This window comes from Babylonia areolata, chromosome 1, assembly GCF_041734735.1.
Source record: "Babylonia areolata isolate BAREFJ2019XMU chromosome 1, ASM4173473v1, whole genome shotgun sequence".
In the NCBI taxonomy this organism is placed as follows: Eukaryota; Metazoa; Mollusca; class Gastropoda; order Neogastropoda; family Buccinidae; genus Babylonia; species Babylonia areolata.
In genome coordinates this window covers 63,295,719-63,316,808 of record NC_134876.1, presented here as the reverse complement: position 1 = coordinate 63,316,808, position 21,090 = coordinate 63,295,719, and the positions used below count along the sequence as shown (strand labels likewise).

The 21,090-nt window shown below is 40.8% G+C and overlaps 1 protein-coding gene across 8 annotated transcripts in view; it reads right to left on the bottom strand.

Moving 5' to 3' along the window:
- Positions 1-21,090, bottom strand: part of LOC143285373 (small G protein signaling modulator 3-like) — an 81,923-nt gene that overhangs the window by 34,870 nt on the left and 25,963 nt on the right. For all 8 annotated transcript variants that reach the window (XR_013055688.1, XM_076592604.1, XM_076592622.1 and 5 more), the window contains 9 exons: positions 20,178-20,294; positions 18,638-18,716; positions 16,895-17,040; positions 13,970-14,065; positions 13,037-13,168; positions 10,465-10,656; positions 8,815-8,970; positions 7,541-7,704; positions 6,151-6,244 (listed from right to left, as the gene is read on the bottom strand). Coding sequence is in view for 7 of the 8 variants with exons in the window: in XM_076592604.1 (XP_076448719.1) it covers positions 6,151-6,244; positions 7,541-7,704; positions 8,815-8,970; positions 10,465-10,656; positions 13,037-13,168; positions 13,970-14,065; positions 16,895-17,040; positions 18,638-18,716; positions 20,178-20,294 (1,176 nt within the window). In the remaining variant the exon portion in view is untranslated. The remainder of the gene's footprint in view (positions 1-6,150; positions 6,245-7,540; positions 7,705-8,814; positions 8,971-10,464; positions 10,657-13,036; positions 13,169-13,969; positions 14,066-16,894; positions 17,041-18,637; positions 18,717-20,177; positions 20,295-21,090) is intronic.

The following is a 21,090-nucleotide window of genomic DNA, read 5'->3' as shown; positions in this document are numbered from 1 at the left end:
CCAACTTTATGTACTAAAACCTGAAGCAGACAGACAACATTTACCAGTAAATTTGGATAAAACCAACATCAGTTTTCTGAAAAGGGGGCAACCTTGCATCAAATGATATATAGTGGTATGGGAATGATGGGGTAAAGGTAATGAATTCATATATGTATCAAAGCATGGTTTTTACTACCTTAATAAGTTTTACGTCTGACTGGTCAGAAGTAGCTAGAAAGAGTAGAAAAGGGGTGACTGAAAATCTTTGCACAATGAGAAGACTGAATTCCATTGACGCTTCCCTGTTTTGGAAATTGTTTGATGCCCAAACAGAACCTATTCCAACCTATTCTTTTCTGTGTCATCATTCATGTTCATTTTGGGGTATTTTTTTTTTTCTTTTGCGTTTGTGGAGTGTATTCAAATCTGCATCTGCATTTATATGAGTGTATGGCTTTTCTTTGACTCTTTGCTGTGAAGGCATCATGTCCTGTTCTCAGTCAATGGTGAATGCTGGGTATTTCATCTTTATCTTAACACACTGAAGGGCATACACATGCATTCATACCTTGTGAATGTACTCACACACACTCTCTCTTTCACACACACTTATGCACCAACATGCAATGAGTGCACGCATTCACAAGAGAACAGAAACACACTTGTAAACGTTCACGAGAGAACAGAAACACAAACTTCTGTCTCAAGTTCATCTAAATCATTCTCACTGCCCCTTTTTCCAACACCACCCTTTAACCTCTTGACTGCTGCTGAAAACCACTCTCGTCTGTGACACCTGTCATCTCAATGCTATAAAACTGAGCTTTAAGGTCAGGAAGTCACTCTGTTTTTGTCAGTCACTATTCTTTATCTGGATTTCTTCCTCTTGGGATTTGCAGTTCTTTTGTCTAGCAAAATTAATGACAACATTTAAAAGCACGCAAAAAAAAGTAACAAATGCACTTTTGGATTCATGCAGCAGTTTAGGGGTCAACCACCTACCTCTCCTCCCCCCCCCCCCCCCCCCCCCCACACACCCCAACCCTTCCCCTACTCCCCCACTCATTCTGTGCTTGCTGAGACCACGACAGATGAAGAAGCCAAAGGGTGTGGAATACCAGGGAGGTGTGTGAGTGTGGGGGGGTGGGGGGTGGGGGGGGGGTTAATCCAGTTCGCCTGTTCCAAGGAAGTCTCTATCAATCTGGATTATATGCCCCTGGGTCAGACCGGTGTGATCCCCTGAATCACACCCAGTGACCGGCCCCACTCAGCCTCTGCCCGCCGGATGACACCCTTGACCCCCTTGTCTGTCAATCTTTTGGGGGGACAAGTCTAGTTGTTTTTTTGCTGTTTTTTTCTTTTCTCTTTTTAGCTGATTGTTGTTGTTGCTGTCTCATCTTGTAGTAAACAAAATACATTAAACAAATAAACAAGAGGCGCTTGGCTCCAAAATTCGCACATTTTCTAAATGGTAGTTTTGAATGTTGACAAATGCATGCATTTTCCAGCACTGAAAAAAAAAAAGATAAATAAAAAGAATAGGGAAGTGATATGGAACTAGAACAACATATCTATACACCTGGCACATGTACAGGACATTACAGTTGTGTATGATAGAGAGAGAGAGAGAGAGAAAGAGACAGAGAGAGAGAGAAAGAATTAAAAAAAGGAAGTGCGCATGTCACCATAAAGAACAGGCATATATAAGCTTCTGGGCTTCATGGGAGAATTTATAGAAACTGTTTGGAGGTGGGGGTCAGGGGGGGGGGGTCTATGTGTGGGGTCTGTATTTCTGTGTGCATGGCTGTGTCGGAGTATGCATTACATGTGCATACATGTGTGGGTGTGTCACTGTGGTTGTGCATCCTTCACATTCTTGTTTGCGCATATATCCACGTCATATTCAAATTGCCACTATTACCGGGGATCTGGTCTGTGCTCCTTTCTTCCTGAATGCCCCAAAAGAGGTGACAAATTAATTCACTTAAACCTACATGCTTGTGCAACCCAAGTGCACATCCTCTCGAGGGTGATGTAAGCGTACCTGTGCTGACAGCAGCAAGGCACTGCCAAGCATACATCCATCAGTCTGACAGACACAACATGTGATGCTAGAGATTAACGAACGTGATTAATTATCTCCAAGCATGGAAACTTGTTTCCTGGATGCCATTTTGGACTACGAATAATTAATTTGTGTTTCTATATTTGCTAAGGCAAGGAGTTGTTGATGGTTGTTGGGGTTTTTTTTCTTGGACTTTAACCTTCTGCTGAAAAATATAGAAATAAAATCGACTTTTCCAAAAATTCATCTTGCATTTATTTTCCTTTTTGCTAATTTTTTTTCATGCCAGCCACAACCAAACCAGCCATTAATCAATTAAAAAATTTCTAAAAACACACATCCAAATCTTGCATAATAACAACTTATCAGTACAGGTTACAGATTCACGGTTTATCCTTGCAATGAGGGAAAAAAATTGAACAAAAAAAAATCATGTAACCTCCAAACGTCTTGGGGAAATTCCCATTGCACTGTACCATTCTGTACAATTTCTCAATGTCAAGGGTGAAAAAAAGGAAAAAGGCTGCAATGTATACAATTAAATCATGCCCAGAATTTCAACTCTTCTTCTTCTGTGTTTGTGTGCTGCAACTTTTTTATGTGTATGCCCGTTTTTACCCCGTCATGTAGGCAGCCATACTCCGTTTTTGGGGGGTGAATTTCAACTCAAGTGAAGCTATTCACAACCGCAATTAAAAAAAAAAAAAAAAAAAAAAAAAAAAAAAAACTGACCCCAACAAAGCAACTATTCAAAACATGTAATTTTTTTCCAAGCTCTTGGCAATGACAGTAATTTTTTTTTAATAATATTGTTGCGGGCCCTGACATCTTACCAATTTACACACAATCCTTCATAATAAACAACAACAAAAAAGAGCATTTCCAAAATAAAATGTTTTCAATCTGATCACAGAAGATGTTTTACAGAAGACTTCAGATGTTCACTGCTGTTATTTGCATAAGTATCAACGCCTATCTTCCACTCTTTTTCAGTTCCACACACAGCTAACAGATGGCTTCCACTCATCAACTGTATTTTCTTTACTCCCCCCTCACACTCACCACACCCCATGTAACCAAGACCTGCGCCCTATATACCAGAGTACTTGATATGCCCCTCTTCCAAGAAAAACAACAACAGTGCGGTATTCTACCCTTTGAGCGGAGCAAGTCTGATGACTTGAGCAACAGACGGTTTTCCCCTCCAAACCTCAAACCCCAAATCTGACTCATTTTCAGGAGCCCAGGTACAGAAGTAGTTTTCATGCCAGGAGAAATTATAATTGCCTTGATTTAAATGTGGGACAAAGGCAGAAAAAAAGGAAATGCTCAGGGAAAACCCGCACTTTTTTCCCCATGCGTGCTAGTTAGGCAGCTTTGAAACCAGAAAGGTGAGAATGGGATCAAGGAAGTGGAGACTGTTACAAAGACAAACGTTGCAACAGGTGAAAACCAGAAAAGCATGCATCAGCTGCACAGGTGTCACGCGGTGCACAGCGCTTGTTGAACACACATGATGAAGTGCGGAGTGGTGGCCTAGTGGTAATGCATCAGACTCAGAAGTGAGTGCCCATGGGCTTGAGTCCCATAAACAGGACTTATGCTGTCCCTCATCCCTCTACTGGACCTGGTGGTGGTCTGGGCACTAGCCTTCTAGATGAGAAGAAAACCAAGATCCCATGTGCACTATGCACCAAGCACACGAAAAGGAATAACGCTTGTGCATGTGCATGTGTGTCTGTCTGTCTGTGTGCGTGCATGTATCTATGTGTATGTGTGTGTGTGTGTGTGTGTGTGTGTGTGAGTGTGAACATGTGAAATGTATGCATTTTTATGTATGCATATGTGCATTTGTGAGCCTATCTCATGTACATGTGTGTGGGTCTGTGTGAGTGTCTTGCATATATGGCTCCCCATTGAAGCAAGAATTAAATATAATGTTGCATGTCTCTGCTATTCTGCTTTCCACTCCACAGGACCAACTTATCTTTCTGACCTTATCAGTGTTTACAATCCCACAATAAATCTCCGCTCTTCCTCTGACGGTTACCTTTTGAAACTTCCTCATGTCAATACAAGAACCTATGGTGAACGTTCTTTCTTCTTTGCTGCTCCTCACATCTGGAACAACCTTCCTTATCATATCTGTGCATCTGATTCTATTTCTGCTTTTTGCTCATCACTAAAGACTCTTTTTAAAACCTGTCTATAAGTACTCTCATCTTCCTTTTCTCCAACACCACCCATGTCAGCTCACTTTGGATGTATGTAGAGTGGGAAAGGGAGAGTGTGAGTGCGGGGAGGGTTTTTTGAGAAAGAGTGGCCATGAATGTTTTATGTTACTTGTAATATTTTTCTTTCATGTAAAGTGCCCTGAGCTCTTAGTGAGAAAGGGCACTATATAAATGTACAGTATTATTATATGTACAAGCATACGTGAAAGCAAGTTTATAAGTGTGTGTGTAGATTTTCCAGTTTGTTTTACAGATTACTGACGTTTTATGACTTACTGACCCCCATTTGAATAAAAACATCACTGAAAGGTGGTGAAAAAAAAAAGAAGAAAAAAAGATGGTTGCATGTTTAAAAAAAACTATAATTAACAACTGTTCTGACGAGGCGTGTACACCATTTTACCCAAGCAGACTGTACACTAAATGCTGTCAACTGGCCAGCAGATGTATCAAAATAAACATCTCTGGTTACCCCCTTGATTCCCCCACACCCACCCAACTAATCACCCCCAACCAGTCACCCCCACATCCCCTTTCTCTGTCTGTCTGTCTCTCTCTCTCTCTCTAAAAGAATTTCATTTGATCTCCCACCATTTACTCCCACAACAATTGTCAGATGCCAGCATTTATTTACATACTAACATGTATGGCTTTTTCATGTACAAAAACAACAGGCGCATCACTAAACTGTATTGTAAATAGTGAATGAAGATTCTGAATGTAAGCCAGGAACGCGTTGTTTTTGTTTTACAAAACCAGTTACACCACTCAAAGATAAAGAAGAACTGGTCCTTGCAGTTTTAAATTCATGCCGCATTGATTTCATTTCACCTATGTTTGGCAATCAAGGGTTTAAATGATATTGCAGATTTCCCCACAGATTTGGCAGATTTGGGGGTTAAACTCTTTTTATGCTCTGTGTGGTATTTCAAAATACGGGAGAGAAATCTACAATTCTAACCCTATTGTCTCCACATGAGATTTCATTCCCTTCCCAAATATCACTTCTTTCACTGTACAAAGCATAATCAGTTGTTATTGTTGTTGTTTGTTTGTTTTTTTGTTTGTTTCATGTTTGTTTGTTTTTTGTTTTGCTTTGGTTTTTTCCTTGCAATATCAAAGAGGGAGAGAGAGGGAATGATTAAGTGAAAGACACAGAGAGAGGCAAGTTTTATGTACTAGATTTGTCAACAGAGCAACGTATTCAGTTATGTGGATAAAACCAGACAAAAAGGGAAACACAAAGGCAAGAATTGCATGTAATAAAATTGTGAAAGTCTGCCAACTTTTCCAACTTCTTTTTGTATGCCAGTTTATTTACAACATGTAAAATGTACCACTATTTTTTGTTTCCCTTGGTGTGTATGTTGGGGTTTTTTTGTGTGTTTTTAAAATATTTTTTTCAAACTGAAAATCAAGATAGTGGGAAAGAAGTCAAGTCTCCAAGGACTCAAAATATAATGAATGATCGTTAAACAGCAGTCAATTCTCCTTGCTTTCCTACTGAATAAATACTGCCTCAGCCGTGCTGCCATATGAGAGTGGGGGATCTGTTCTTGCAATGAAAGCACCGATGGGAGGCAAGTAACACAGAAGCAGACAAACAAGAGAAACAAATCACATGCATGAACACATGCAACACACACAAACACACACATACACAATCAAACACATACACACACAATTAGTAGTAGTAGTAATAGTAGTAGCAGTAGCATTATCATCTAATTCTGTGGAAAAAAAATTATGGAACAAACAAATGAAATCAGAAAGACAGAGAAAGACCACACACACAAAAAAAAGCAAAACAAAGAGACTGCAACATTGTCCAAAATAACAAACATATTCTCATACTGAACAGAAACTAACCTCTTCAATGAACAGCCACGGGTGACAGTGGCCTCCCATGATAGTGGACTTCTTCAGTCCGTGTTCAAACACCGCCTTCAGTGCAGGACATAACCTGCCCACAGAAAACCCACAAATGCAGTGACAGGCATCATCTCCAAGAGTTGTTTCCTTGAGAGGACAACAACTGACACACTGACTCTGTTCCATGTACACATCTTGCACAACTGGATCACAGATGTTATAAACAGTTTCAATAAAAAATATTTGTGTTTTTCTTCCCCTTGACCTGATCAGGCATACACCCACCTGTCAACCCATTCTCAGACAACTGCCGTCACAACTAGAACAAGGGAAACAACTGTGCATACATCTTCTACAAGAGAAACATGCAGGGTGGTCTTTCCCATAAAAAAAAAGTTACCGAAGTTTTCTGATCACCTTCATTTCCCTCCCAATTATCAATAAACCCTTCAGTCTTTGGAATTCATTTCTTTGTTTGCTGTTTTATAATGCTACAGAGACCTGTATTTTCACGAACTCAAGCATTATTGTATTATTATTTTACTACTCTTTTTTTGTCACAACAGATTTCTATGTGTGAAATTCAAGCTGCTCTCCCGAGGGAAAGCGTGTCACTACACTGAGAGTGCCACCCATTTTTTTTGTTTTTTCCCCTGCCTGCAGTCTTTTCGGGGGTTTTTTTCCTGTGGAAGTGGATTTTTCAACAGAATTTTTGCCCGGGACAACCCTTTTGTTGCCGTGGGTTCTTTTACATGTGCTGAGTGCATGCTGCACATGGGACCTTGGTTTATTGTCTCATCTGTCGCATCAAAACCAGACATCAACATGCAGTGTATCATTTCAGTAATACTGAAAAGTTTGCAGTCAAGAGTCCAGGGGTCTCATATCTCGCTTAGCCCTGTGCCCAAGTATTGCTCTGGCATCTCATTAAAATGATTCTCACATTCCTGTATATGCATAACTGCAAGAAAAGTGAACAATAAAGCGCAAGAAAAGTGAGTGAACAATAAAGTGCAAGAAAAGTGAACTAACTAACTTCTACTTCTTTCTAGATGTGTCCACATGTCATTTGAAGGAGAAACAGTTTATTTTCTGCAGTTGTTGCTTTTTTCCACATCAATATGGTATGGAAGCTTGCTGACAGTGTAAACTCCCCAAGGTTAAATGGGTAAAGTCTTAATGCCAAAACATGGTAAAAAAAAGAAAGAAAAGGTTTTGTTTTTTTTAATCACTAAAATGCCAATACAGAAATCAGCAATACACAGAAGTACTCCCACCCATGGCAACATGACATCCTGCACACACACATACTTCCACACAAACACATACACAAAAAAAATTCATACAAACAGCGAAAAAAAAAAAAAAAAAAAGCAGCCATACTTACGTGCCCCTGACAAGGTCAGTGACGGTTTCGTTGACAGAGTCATCCCCAGCGGAGGAGTAGTTCTTGCTGCGCTCGTCCAGCACCTCCACAAACTTGGCTGGGAACCATCCCCTCAGGCCGTTCAGCTCCCCGATCCAGCAGTGCTCATCCTTCTGGGAGATCAACTGCACACAAAAAGAACACTTTCAGTTTCAAGGAGGAGTCAAAAATAAACATGTGAACTAATCTATTAACACTTCATCACATCTGCTAAAAAAAAAAAAAAAAAAGAAAGAAGAGAAAAAAAAAAGAAAGCCTTGGCAGATACCTGACCAAAGTATACACACTCCAATGCAGTGTTCAGGCACTGAGATAAAACAAATAACAGAAACATGTGAACTAATACCTATTTAAAATCTGGCTGACTTCCTGATGACCCAATACCCGACCATACGGAATACAAAATGTAAAATATACAGTGCTTTTGTGTTAGAAATTTCAGATTGCAAGTTCTGCTTTTCTCACTGTGTGCACATTACATACCAATTAGTTTAAACTATATGTCAGAAGCCATGACAACTTTTCTTTTTCTGAATATTTCTTTTCTGCTTTCAAATAAGACCTGTTTCCAATTCAACATATTTTGTACCCTTCAAATGTCAATCATGTTTTGCTCATTCACAGGTATTATCACCGTACATGTCATCTTCGCAAAAAAATTTAAAAGTCTGAAAAAAACAATCTCAAGGAATATCAACATAAGTAAGCCAGATTACTCTTATCATTTTGTAATAATAGATTGATTTGAATTTTTTGAAGTTTGAAAAAAAATGTCAAGGAATATCAGTATAAGTAGAGCCAGATTACTCATATCATTTTGTAATAATAGATTCATTTGAAGCAGCTATGCACAAATGATCATGATTTGTACCATGACCATGGGGAGTGGTCACTCATTCAACTGTCAATTTTTTCGTCCTTTTTATCAGGTTATTTCATTTCTTCTCTGAGGCTCAAGAGCTGGTTTTGTTTTGTTTTGTTTTGTTTGCTTGTTTTGATTTTGGGGTATCTTTTCTATAAAAAGAAAAAAAAAATTTTAATAAATAAAATAAAAAACACACACAGAAAGCTTTATATAATCATATATTGAAAAAAAAACATCCATCCCCCACCCCCATCCCCCTTATTATTACCTTGCATGCTTGAGACAATAAAGTCACACACAAAAACAACTAATTGTAAAGCCAAAAACTTGATTAAAACAAATTACAACAGAGCATGGTACCAACACTCACCGTGATGATGTCATTCTTGCGGAAGCCCAACTCATCATCATCATGACGCTCAAAGTCGAGGAGAGCCTTGGCACGACGCCGACGATTGCGGGCCACGTTGACATAGTTTTCTAGATCCAGAGCGTGACTCTCCATGCTGTAGTCCGCTTGAAGATTCTACACACACACACACACACACACACACACACACACACGCACGCACACACATACATACACACACACCACCCCGATAAAAAAAAAATACAAAACAGGCTGGAGAACAGCTAAAGAAGAAAAGGAAAAAAAGAAAAACACTGAAAATCAGGCCAGGGACCTCAGTTTACAATCTGTATCAGCGAATACATGATGAAACAAGTCAAAGACGGGCACACAAAACTGTAAAACTGAAAAATAAGGTCAAAGAAAATACGTGATGTGTACAATGTGAAGACTCTGTCAAATGAGTATCCACTTACGCTAAATGAGAATAACCAACTTTTTATGCTTGGTTGTTGTTTACAATGCAGACACCAATTGTTTAGGGATGGAAAATTAAATCCCAAACACAGATATTGCAGAAAATTCCCAAGTGTAATTAAAAAATTCAGATCAAAAGATTAGCATGGGCAATCATATTGTTGCAAATAATATTTTCAGAGTTAGAATTGATAGCAGACTAAAATCTTGTCAACCTCAAAGAAATTTCCAAACTGTGCACACTCAAACACTCACAGAGGCAGACAGACTGTTGCACACACACACACACACACACACACATACACACACACGCACACACACACATACGCACACACACACACACATAAACACAAACAATACATACAGCACACGACACACATACACTCTCACATACAAACCACCATGACAGTAAAGCAGACTCCCATACATCAACCCCACTGAACATCTTGTTTTTCTTAGGGTTCATGCACTAGTAAAACGAACAACACATAATGCACACCAAACACATACACAAAATTATTTTTTTTAAACATGACAGTAAGGAAGGCTTCCATCTACCCCCTCACCCCCCCTTACACACACACACACACACTGACTGGAATCACATACAACACATACTGCACACCATACACACAAAAACAAAAGTACACAACATTAAAGGGGGACTTCCATTCATCACTCTCACCATCTTGTTCCTGAGGTCCAGGGACTGGAAACACAAACAACACATATTGCACATCACACACACACACTGCACACCACACACACAAAACAAAACACATTAGTAACCAAGAAAGACTTCCATACATCCACCCCCACCCCCATGACGATCTTGTTTTTGGGGTCCAGGAACTGGAAACACAAATTACATGTACTGCACACCATACCAGCACAAAACAAAACAACAGTAACCAAGAGAGACTTCCATACCCCCTCTCCTTCCCCCCCAACCCCCCTCTTGACCATGTTAATGTACTTGGGGTCCAGGGAGTGGAAACACACAAACTGCACACCATATAAGCACAAAACAATAGTAACCAGAGAGACTTTTATATATCCCTCCACACTCTCACTGAGCACCTTGTACTTGTGGTCCAAGGACTGGAAACACAAACAACACACACTGGACACCACACACACACACACACACACATAAAAAGAACACGACAGTAGGAGAGACTTCAATCCACTGACCATCTTGTTGTTCTTGGGGTCCAGGGACTGGAAGTGTCTGGCAATCTGCAGGATGGCTTCCCGCAGGTCCACCAGCAGCTCTGTCTGCTTGATGTTCTTGGCCTTGCCCCCGTCCTCGTCGTCCAGCCCACCTCCCCACAGCAGCAGCGACACCAGGGACCGGGATCGTCGCAGGTGACGTTTGTTCAGTTGCTGCCCCACAGGTTGGTGGTGAAGAGGAAAAGGTACAGAACCTTATCTTGTGGTGATCTAGTACTGTTTCATATGGTTATTATTATTATTATCATTATTGATTTCTATACAGCACCTATCTTAGATCAAAGACGAAACTCTTTTACAAACTCAGTCATTTGCACAACAGGCTGCCTACCTGGGTAGAATCAGAGATTAGAAAAGAGAGATAAACCACTCGCGGCAGGCCCCTTCTTACTGTCTATAACAGTGCTGAAGCCGTTTTGGGGCACACACGCAGTGCGGAAGGGTGGGGGTAAATCACCCTCTCCTTCCCCACCTGAAGGAAACTAGTCGGTTCTGACGGTTCAGCTGCAGTAAAGCGAAAGTTAAGTTATGCCTGGAATTTCCCACGTGTAGTAAGATTCGCTGTATACAATGAAAACTGATTCATTTTTGCTTGGTTTTTAGCACGTTTGCATCTGCTTGAATGTAGATAATATAAAAAGAAAATAAAGCAGCTCCCCCCACCACCAACTCCCCCCCCCCCCCCCCCCCCAGCGCAATGTTGCACATGAGAGAGACAGTTGTAAATTATTGAACTGCGTTTTCGTAACGCTACTTTTTCTTCACACTTTCTGGTTTACATCACCATTTCTTCAACAACAACAAAAAAAAATATATATATATCAAAACATAAAACACATATTCAGCTCTGTCTCTCTTCTAACATCTGTCTATACATACATACATACATACATACATGCATGAATACATACATACATAATTTCATATAGATCTATCAGTATGTAAATCTAAATCTATCTATATGTACATAATCATATATATAATTCATATACGAACGCTTCATGTTGCCCGAGCAGACCGTTGTATTGTGCTCTTTCTCTCTAAGTCTCTGTCTCTCTCTCTCGGGAGGTTTACATGGCTGTTAAAAGCATCTACGATTCTGTACTTGTATGTGTTCGTGGAAAAGGTATTTATTCAGACTTTTTTCAGTGTCCAAGAGGGGTTAAACAAGGTTGTATGCTAAGCTCACAGCTGTTTTCCTTTTTCATCGGTGAAATGGCAGTGGAGTTATCAAAGAAGGGGAGACATGGAATACAAATGATACCTGGCGCAACAGATTTGCTCTTAATGCTATTTGCTGATGATGTTGTTCTCTTGTCTGACACACCCATAGGGTTACAAAATCAATTAAATGCCCTTAAGCAAGAAACAGACAGACTACAACAAACAGTGAATCTCGATAAGACCAATATAATAGTTTTCCGCAATGGAGGTCATCTTTCGACTCGTGAAAAATGGTGCTGTGGTGATAGGGAAATAAAAGTAACCAATACATATAAATATTTAGGAATGTTATTCACAACAAAATTGAGTTTGACATCTGCCTGGGATGAAGCAAACAGAAAAGGGAAAAAAGGTGTAATCCAAATTATAAAATCACTCAGGAGACTGCGTTCAACTGACGCTTTCCCTTAGTTTGGGCGGGGCAAAGGCAGTTCATGAATAATGAATGCGTCTCACGGCGCAGGCTGCCTGGCTTCAGCAATTTCTGCAAGTGGTTTATCTCTCTTTTCTAATCTCCGGTAGAATTGACTGACAGCTGCCTTTAGGCACTCACCAATTGATTTATGCGTCATTCAGTCAAGTTTAGTCACATACACACACACATGTACATCACAGCTGATTTTTCTTCAGAATTTTGCATGGGACAACCCTTTTGTTGCCATAGGTTCTTTAACGTGCACTAAGTACATATTGCACATGAGACTTCAATTTATCATGTCATCCGAATGACTAGCGAACAGACCACCACTCAGATCTGGTGGAGGGGGGAAAAAATACTGGTGAGGGTGGGATTCGATCCTGTGTGGTCAGATTTTCTCACTTCCTTGGCAGACATATTACCACTTGGCCATCACTCCACACAGAGTGAAATTTATGCAAAGAGCTCCAGTTCACTGTGAAGTATTGCCAGCACTTAGTGACTGCAGCCACCCCAAATATAACACTGGCATCATGTCAGAAATACCATCCCTTCCCAGACTGATAAGCACCATTTTTTAGTGGCTCTTCTACCATTCTGCACCAGTCTGTCACAGACAAACTGCTTGAAAAGCCTACATGCATGCACGCATGGATGTGTGTGTGAAGTACTCTGCACCTCCAAAAGTTTTGGGTACTAAAATAATTCACACACACACACACACACACACACACACACTCATGTACACACGCATGCACACAGAGCTCAAAACCACAAATATACATGTATGCAGACAAGACAAAGCATACAACTAAAGACAACAAGAGAGATACAGGGACAAAACTGTCCACTTAAAAGAAACACAATACCACCATACAACCATCTGCTCACCTGTTTGGGAAGGTTTCTGCTGGACTCCGGATTGACCAGCGCACCCTGATCGGCCATCAGGTAAGCCAGGTGTTTACGGCGATGTGTGTCCACAACCACGTCCGTCAGAGACCCAGACACTCTAAAAGCAACCTGAATACAGAAATGGACTCTGTCTACATATACAAATATACTGAGATACACACATAGCTGGTATGAATTCAAACATGTACGTGTGCACACACACACACACACACACACACGCGCGCGCGCGCGCATGCACGCACGCACGCACAGACACAAACACACACACATGCGTGTGCACACACACACAAACATGCGCAAGCACACACACACACACACACACACGTACAAAGACACTTAACACCCACATTTAATTAGAAACACAGGTGCCAAACCAAGAAAATATAAACAGAATTAACAGCTAACACTGCTGACAGAACATCAAATGCTCTGCTGATTAAGAACAAATGGTTTCCACATCTAAAACTCAGAACTACAAAAGAACTTGAACACAATTATCCCAAATAACCAGTTCCCCAATCCACTTAGTAAAAATAAAGAAAATTTTAAAAAGGCAAAACTGCGCAGTGGTTGGTTTCACATTTCTTTCAAAATATGAGTTAAAACACAACTTTTCTTTTTAAACAAAAAACAAACAAAAATAAAAATATAGGCTGCTGAACCTTCTTTTGCCGTGGCAGGTTTCTTTTGCATACATCCATATCAAAGTACATGGGTGGGAGTAACCCATTTTTGTAATACTGAAAAGTTTGCCACTGAGGCTCAAGGCCCACTTGACCTAAAAGCATGTCTCAATACCGAAAAAAAGAAATAAATGGAAAAACAGTAAACTTTCATCATCAAAAATGCCAATGCGGAAATCTGCATAATACTGAAATACTTCAACCCATGACAGTAACAAGGACTCACATCAATCAACTCATCCACATCCTGAACATCTCCAGGAACGTCTGACAAGGAGTTGAAAATCTGGGCAGAGTTGTCCAGTGTTCTCAGCTCTTCTTCCTGCACAAGAGAAACATTACAATAAAATAAATGTCAATACAATAAAACACAATATAATTCCCATACATTCTTTCCTTCCACCATACAACACATGCTTTGTTCACCACACCAAAACGAAAAAACATATATACAAAAATATTACTTCATTCATCTGTTCATAAATTATTTGTGCATGCAAAGGCTTGTCTCTTATTCCTTACTGTCTCTCAACCCTCAGTCAAGTCTGACGCACATGACAAAGGTTGAACTAAAAAGACAAAAAGTAAAAACTTATCAAGATGAGATTAAAACCTGAAAATATTAAAACACAGCAGCTTGATTTATCACACAGTAAGTGATATGTTCTTAAATAACATGTACTTTATGAAATATCACACAATAATCATACTATAAATCAATCATTAAATATTTTAAAATGGCAGGTGCAGTACTAAAAACACAAACACAGAGCTGTGGCATGTAACAGAAAAACTTACTAATGTGTGGTACAGAACACATTTCTGCAAAGCACATAGAATGATTCAGAGACAAAACTATCATACTGCTGTGATAAATGGGATCAAAAACAGAGAATCAATTGATCAAAGTTTAGGTGGCACACACATGCATGCACACATGAACACACCTGCAAACATGCATGTACACACTTACATTCACAAGCACATACATATGCCATACATCAACAACAAACAGTATGTGCTAGATACCAACAATGAAAAATAATTAATGTATATTTAATCACTATACTTAGCACATGAACATTAAATATTTTCCAAACGAAAAAACAAAAAGAAAAACATTTGTGCTTCACACTTACACTCTTCACTCGAGGCTTAATTTCCACATCACAATTATCAACACACTACCACTACCAGCTCAGTTTTAAGTCTCTCATAACACAACTTTTTCCGTTTTGCATGGCACTTTGTTGACTAATGTTTTTGTTGACTAATGTGCTTTTTGAACATTTCCTCATCATGCCTGTGCATGTGTAGGTGTGTTTGTGTGTGCATGCACTTGTTCCTGTATGGCGTACTTTGATGTAAGTATGTTTACATTTAACTTTTTCATCAATGCCACAAGCTTTCTGTCAGGAAGGAGTAAGAGTCAATCTACATTATTATTACCATCATTATTATCATTATCATAAGTATTATCAATTTCATCATTACCGTAGCTAAGAACTAAAACAGCATGTAACCTTCAGCTTCGCATTCCCCTATTCAATCCTACTCCCCCCCTACTTATCACCACACTAAAACCGCCAAATCTAAGCGCCAAAAAAGGCATGGACCTTCAGCTTAGCATTCCCCTATCCAATCCTACCCCACCCCTAGTTACCACCACATAACCGCCGCCACAGCTAAGCGCCAAAAAAGGCACTGAACCTTCTGCTTCCATATTTCCCTTATCAATCCTACCCCAACCCTAGTTATCACCACACTAAAGCCATCACATCTAAGTGCTAAAAAAGGGCACTGGATCTTCAGCTTCAGCCTTCCTCTATTCAATCCCACCCCACCCATAGTTATCACCACACTACTGCCACTACAGCCAAGTGCCAAAAAAGGCTCTGAACCTTCAGCCTAGCATTCCCCTATTCAATCCTACCCCACCCATAGTTATTACCAAACTACCACCGCCACAGCTGCCAAAAAAGGCACTGAACCTTCAGCTTCAGCATTCACCAAATCAAATCCTTCACCACCCCTAGTAGTAGTAATCACCACACTACCACCGCCACAGCTAAGCGCAAAAAAAGGCACTGAACCGTCAGCTTCCACATTCCCCTATTCAATCTACCCCACCCCTAGTTATCACCACACTAAAGCCACCACATCTAAGTGCTAAAAAAGCTCTGAACCTTCAGTTTCAGCATTCCCCTACTCAATCCTAACCCACCCCTAGTTATGACCACACTAAAGCATAAAGAGGCAAGACAGGGTCTCCAACCTACAGGTCCTAGAGAGGAGCGGCCCGCCCAGCATCGAAAGCCTGCTGATGCAGTGCCAGCTACGCTGGACAGGACACGCTGTCCGCATGACAGACAGCAGGATCCTGAAGATGCTCTTGTATGGCCAACTGAAGGAAGGCCACCACGAACTTGGAAGACCCTACAAGCGCTTCAAGGACACCTTGAAGACAAACTTCAAAGCCTGTGACACAGACATCGCTTCCTGGGAAACTGATGCCCTTGGCCCCTCTCGCTGGAGGATGCTGTGCTCTAGTGGCATAAAGATGTTTGAAAACAAGAGAACGCTGGCCATTAAGGAGAAGCGTGAGCGAAGGAAGCAAGGCTCAACTTCTAGAGATGTTTTCCCTTGCAACACCTGTGGGAAGTGCTGCACATCCAGAATCGGCCTCTTCTCCCATATGAGGACACACACCGACAGACAACCCTGCCTGCCTACTCGTCCTTCGGTCCGACAGGAGACTCCATGAAAGCCACCACATCTAAGTGCTAAAAAAAGCAGTGAACCTTCAATTTCTGCATTCCCCTGTTCAATCCTACCCTATCTCTAGTTGTCACCACACTACCGTCGCTACAACTAAGTGCTAAGAAGGCAAAGAAACTTCAGCTTCCACATTCCCCTAATCAATCCTACCACACGCTAAAGCCGCCACAGCTAAGCGCCAAAAAAGGCACTGAATCTTCAACTTTAAACATTCCCCTATTCAATCCTAGCCCACCCCTAGTTATCACCACACTACTACCACCACAGCTAAGCGCTAAAAAAGGTACTGAACCTTCAACTTCCACACTCCCCTAATCATCCTTCACCACCACTTGCTACCACTATACTATGCCCCCCAAAAAAGGCAGTGAACCTTCAGCTTGAGCATGCCCATGGTGATCTGGAAGATGACGGTGGAGCCATTGTAGAAGAAGAGGTCCCAGAGGCGCAGCAGCACCTTCATGTGCACCACGCTGGCAAACAGGGTCAGGAACCAGTGCAGGGAGATCAGAGACAGCTCTGCAACCAACATGCACTAGTCCCACACACATGCCACAGGGCTCACTCACTGCTAACTGCTTACTCTCAGGCCATGCAATCGTTCCAAGTGTGGAGAGCCACAGCCTTGTGGTAATGTGCCAAACTAAGAAGCAAGTGTCCGTCCACAGGTCTGAATCCCATGACAGACCAGGATTTTTTTTATTCCACCCCTCAGGTTACCTATGTGTGAAGTGGTGGCCTTGTGATAGTGTGCCCAACTGGGAAGCAACTGTTGAAGGTTTCGGGTCCCGTACAAGGATTTGTACTCACATCCCTTCCAGCCAAACCCTAAGTGCATGTAAAAGAACAATGGAAACACACATTTTCTCTGACAAAATTCTGTAGAAAAATCCAACTTGATAGTAAAACAAATAAACTTGCAGACAGGAAAAGGTATTTCTGGCTGGCACGGCACTGTAGTGACGTGCTCTCCCTCTGAGAGAGCAGCCCCAAATCCACACAGAGAAACTGGTTGTGACAATCAATACAATACATTCCATGCTGTGGGTTCAAGTCAGTTACATCAGCAAGGGCAAGCTAAGTTTGATGCTGGCACACAGGGAAGCGTTCAATCATTGTGAGTTGTGCTGTGAGATCTTGTTCATGGTGTCAAAGAGAGTTGGGTAAAAAGCAAGTGTGATGTGTATGCATGTGTGTGAATGAGTGTGCGATTGACTGTAAGAGTGTATGTGTTGTGTGTGCACATGCACATACTTGTACAACATGTGGGTATGTTCATGCAGAAATATATATGCGAAATTTCAAGGATACATCTTTGTATCCGAGGAAATAGTTCATGGGGTTGGGTTTTTTTTTGGGGGGGTCTGCGCTTAGTTGGAAACCCTGAGTTTTTCCTCGGCACACAGGAATTACAAAATTGTTAAAACGTTCGGCAGGCAAGGGGTTAATGCACACCTTTTTCAGTCACTATACACTGTAATAGCACATGTCAACAGCTTTACATCAACCAGATTTTTTTCCCTTTCCTCTGCTAGGTCCCACAATGAAGTGAACAAATGTGATAAGAGCGGTCCTATATTCACTCTTCAAAACTAATTTTGCAGGTTAATTTTGTAGTTCATATTTTTAAGATCAAGGCGAAAACATGTCAAACAGATCTTGTAAACAAACGAAATGAAAAAAAACAGCTGCAATGTTAGAACAAGTGACATGCAGTGTAGTCAACATTCACACAGAATTGAATAAACTAATCCGACTATCTTCCTGTGTGACAAATAACACAGCAGAAATATCAGCTCATAAGATAACCTCCATAAATTCATGATTCACCATACTAACAAAAAATTCCTTCATTACAATAATTTAATAACACATAACATACATTGTATTCATCTCCACTGCTCAATGCCTTGCAGGCTTTGGTTTCAATGTCAGAGCATGCAGAAGCATTTGAGTTTATATTTTTCTGTTTAAAATATTTTTGTTACCCATGCACAAACATGTGATTCTTTGTATTTCTCTTTGACGATAAATGTTGTGACTACTACTACACTTCTGGGCCATTGCAGGCAGCAGCAAGGTGAAAAACCATGCCAGAGGATGGAGGTCAACTCACCTATGTCATGTTCCTTTAGAACCAAGTCAATGTCCGGCAGGTAACTGATCAAGAGCTGACGCAATACTCGCTGATCTGCCTGCAAGTAACAACACAAGACACCACCTTTTTTTCATGCTCTCAACATCTGAACCCCACAACACACATCTGTTCCTAAGATATACCAGGAGTCTTCAAGAAAATGTTCCACCGGAACAACAGCTTACAACTTGAAACATATGTTAATATGGTAACAGCATTCAGTCTGTGTTACACTTTTTTTTTTCCATACACACAAAATCAGCCTTTCTCTCCTGGGAACCTACTGCTTCAGTGCTATTCCGTTTCTTTTGTCTGCTCTTGATACTTGTTGCAAACAGCACACCCTTACACACTGGCTTGATAAATACACCACAGGCTTTAAATACATATAAGTGAAATCAGACATTGGATATAATGTGATCAATTACTTGTAAACAACAATCCACAAAGGCTCATTAACAGATGGATAATGACAGGGTTATTTTGTGTAATTAAGGCATTAGTGATCAGACCAGTCAGTCTATAATGATAGCAGAGCTGTAGCTTAACAGTAATGCACCCAACTAGGAAGCAAGTGTCTAAGGGTTGGAGTCCCATATAATTATTAACCAGGAATTTAAACCCCCTTCTACAAGACTTTGACTGGTGGTCTGGATGCTAGTCATCCCAATCAGACAATATACCAAGATCCTGTGTATGTAGTGATGCATTTAGCACACATGAAAAAAATATACCAAGGCAACAAAAATGCTGTCCCTGACAAAATTCTGCATAATGATACATTAATGCACTTGCGGGATACTATTACAGCACAGAAAACAAGCTGCTCATAGAGAAGTCTGATGAAGAGGATTGCTTATTACTTAAACAAGTAAACAAACAAAACATAACATAAACTACTTTGGAAAATATCAACCCGCAATTCTGTTCATACCCGACATCTTCATACATTCATCCACTAGAACAAAGGCACGCACACACACACACACACACACACACACACCCATGCTCACCCTCTCTGTCACATATCCTGTCTCTCTCTGTCACATACACAGTCACCCTCTCTCTCTCTCTCTCTCTCTCTCTCTCACATTATCTCTCTCACTATTACACATTCTTCTCTGCCTTTTTCACACTTGCACACTAAGACTAACACTCAACACTGTTTCCCTGTCTCCCACACACACTCTCTCTCTCTCCCACAAACACACACACACATAAACTTTCCCAAACACACACACACACGCTCTCTCTTTCTCAAACACACACTCTCTCTCTCCACAAACACATACTCTCTTTCACACAGACAGACGACAGACACACACACACACACACTCACAGACACACACACACACACACTCACACCTCCCTCACACTAAAACTCACTCACTCTCACACACACACACACACACACACACACACACACACATACACACACTGAAATTAAGTAAACAACAACTATTACAAAGCATCGTGGTTCTGAACAAATGCAGCGCAGCAACACCAGTCAGCACAGTACCTGAATGCCAATGAGGGTGGAGGAGTAATAGGAGGCGGGCAGCAGGTCCTCTATAATGGCACACATCATCCAGAACGTGTCTTCTTCTTCCATGAACAGCAGCAGTGAGGCTGCAATCTGATCACACACACACACACACATGCATGCACACACACACACACCACACACACACACGTGCAGTTAACACATACAAAGTGTCACACATACACAGTGAAATACACACACACACACACACACACACACACACATACACTTTATTATCCTCTGTTTATTGGTATGTCTGTCAATATTTCTATACTTCCACTTGTGTACCAACATATATTGCATCTGCCAGCCTTTCCAGTTCCCATAGAAATATGACTGTTTTATTCTGAGTCTAATAAATAATGCACAGATCTAGAGCACTTCCAATCTTTTGCAAAAACCTCAGACACTGAACAGAGGGCACTGTAAGCAACCAGTCACAGTAACTGTGGGTCACAAGGTCACACATGACCATAAAGATTGTTTTCCTTTCCCTAGCAAAGAACGTTCTTTTCTTCTCAGTCAATGTGATATGATCCACATTCAACACATTAAGAGAACACCAATGGATATTTGACGAAGTCAGCACCGCCAACAACGACAACAAAATGATACTGGTATGCGCAAGCTGAATAGATTGGCAGCCAATATCAACAATGCAGGATTCACAATAATTGTACAGACATAATACTGTAGATGAGCAGTGTTAACATAACCTGTTCAACTGACTTCAAGTTTAACTTACAAAAATGTATGTTATTGCTAGGGCTTTTCTGACAACATACACCCTCCCAAACATTATTCTAGACCTCTAACTCCCTGATCCATCTGGTCGTACCCAGTCCTGTCACTATAATTTTTCACAGAATATAACACTCATCATAGAAAA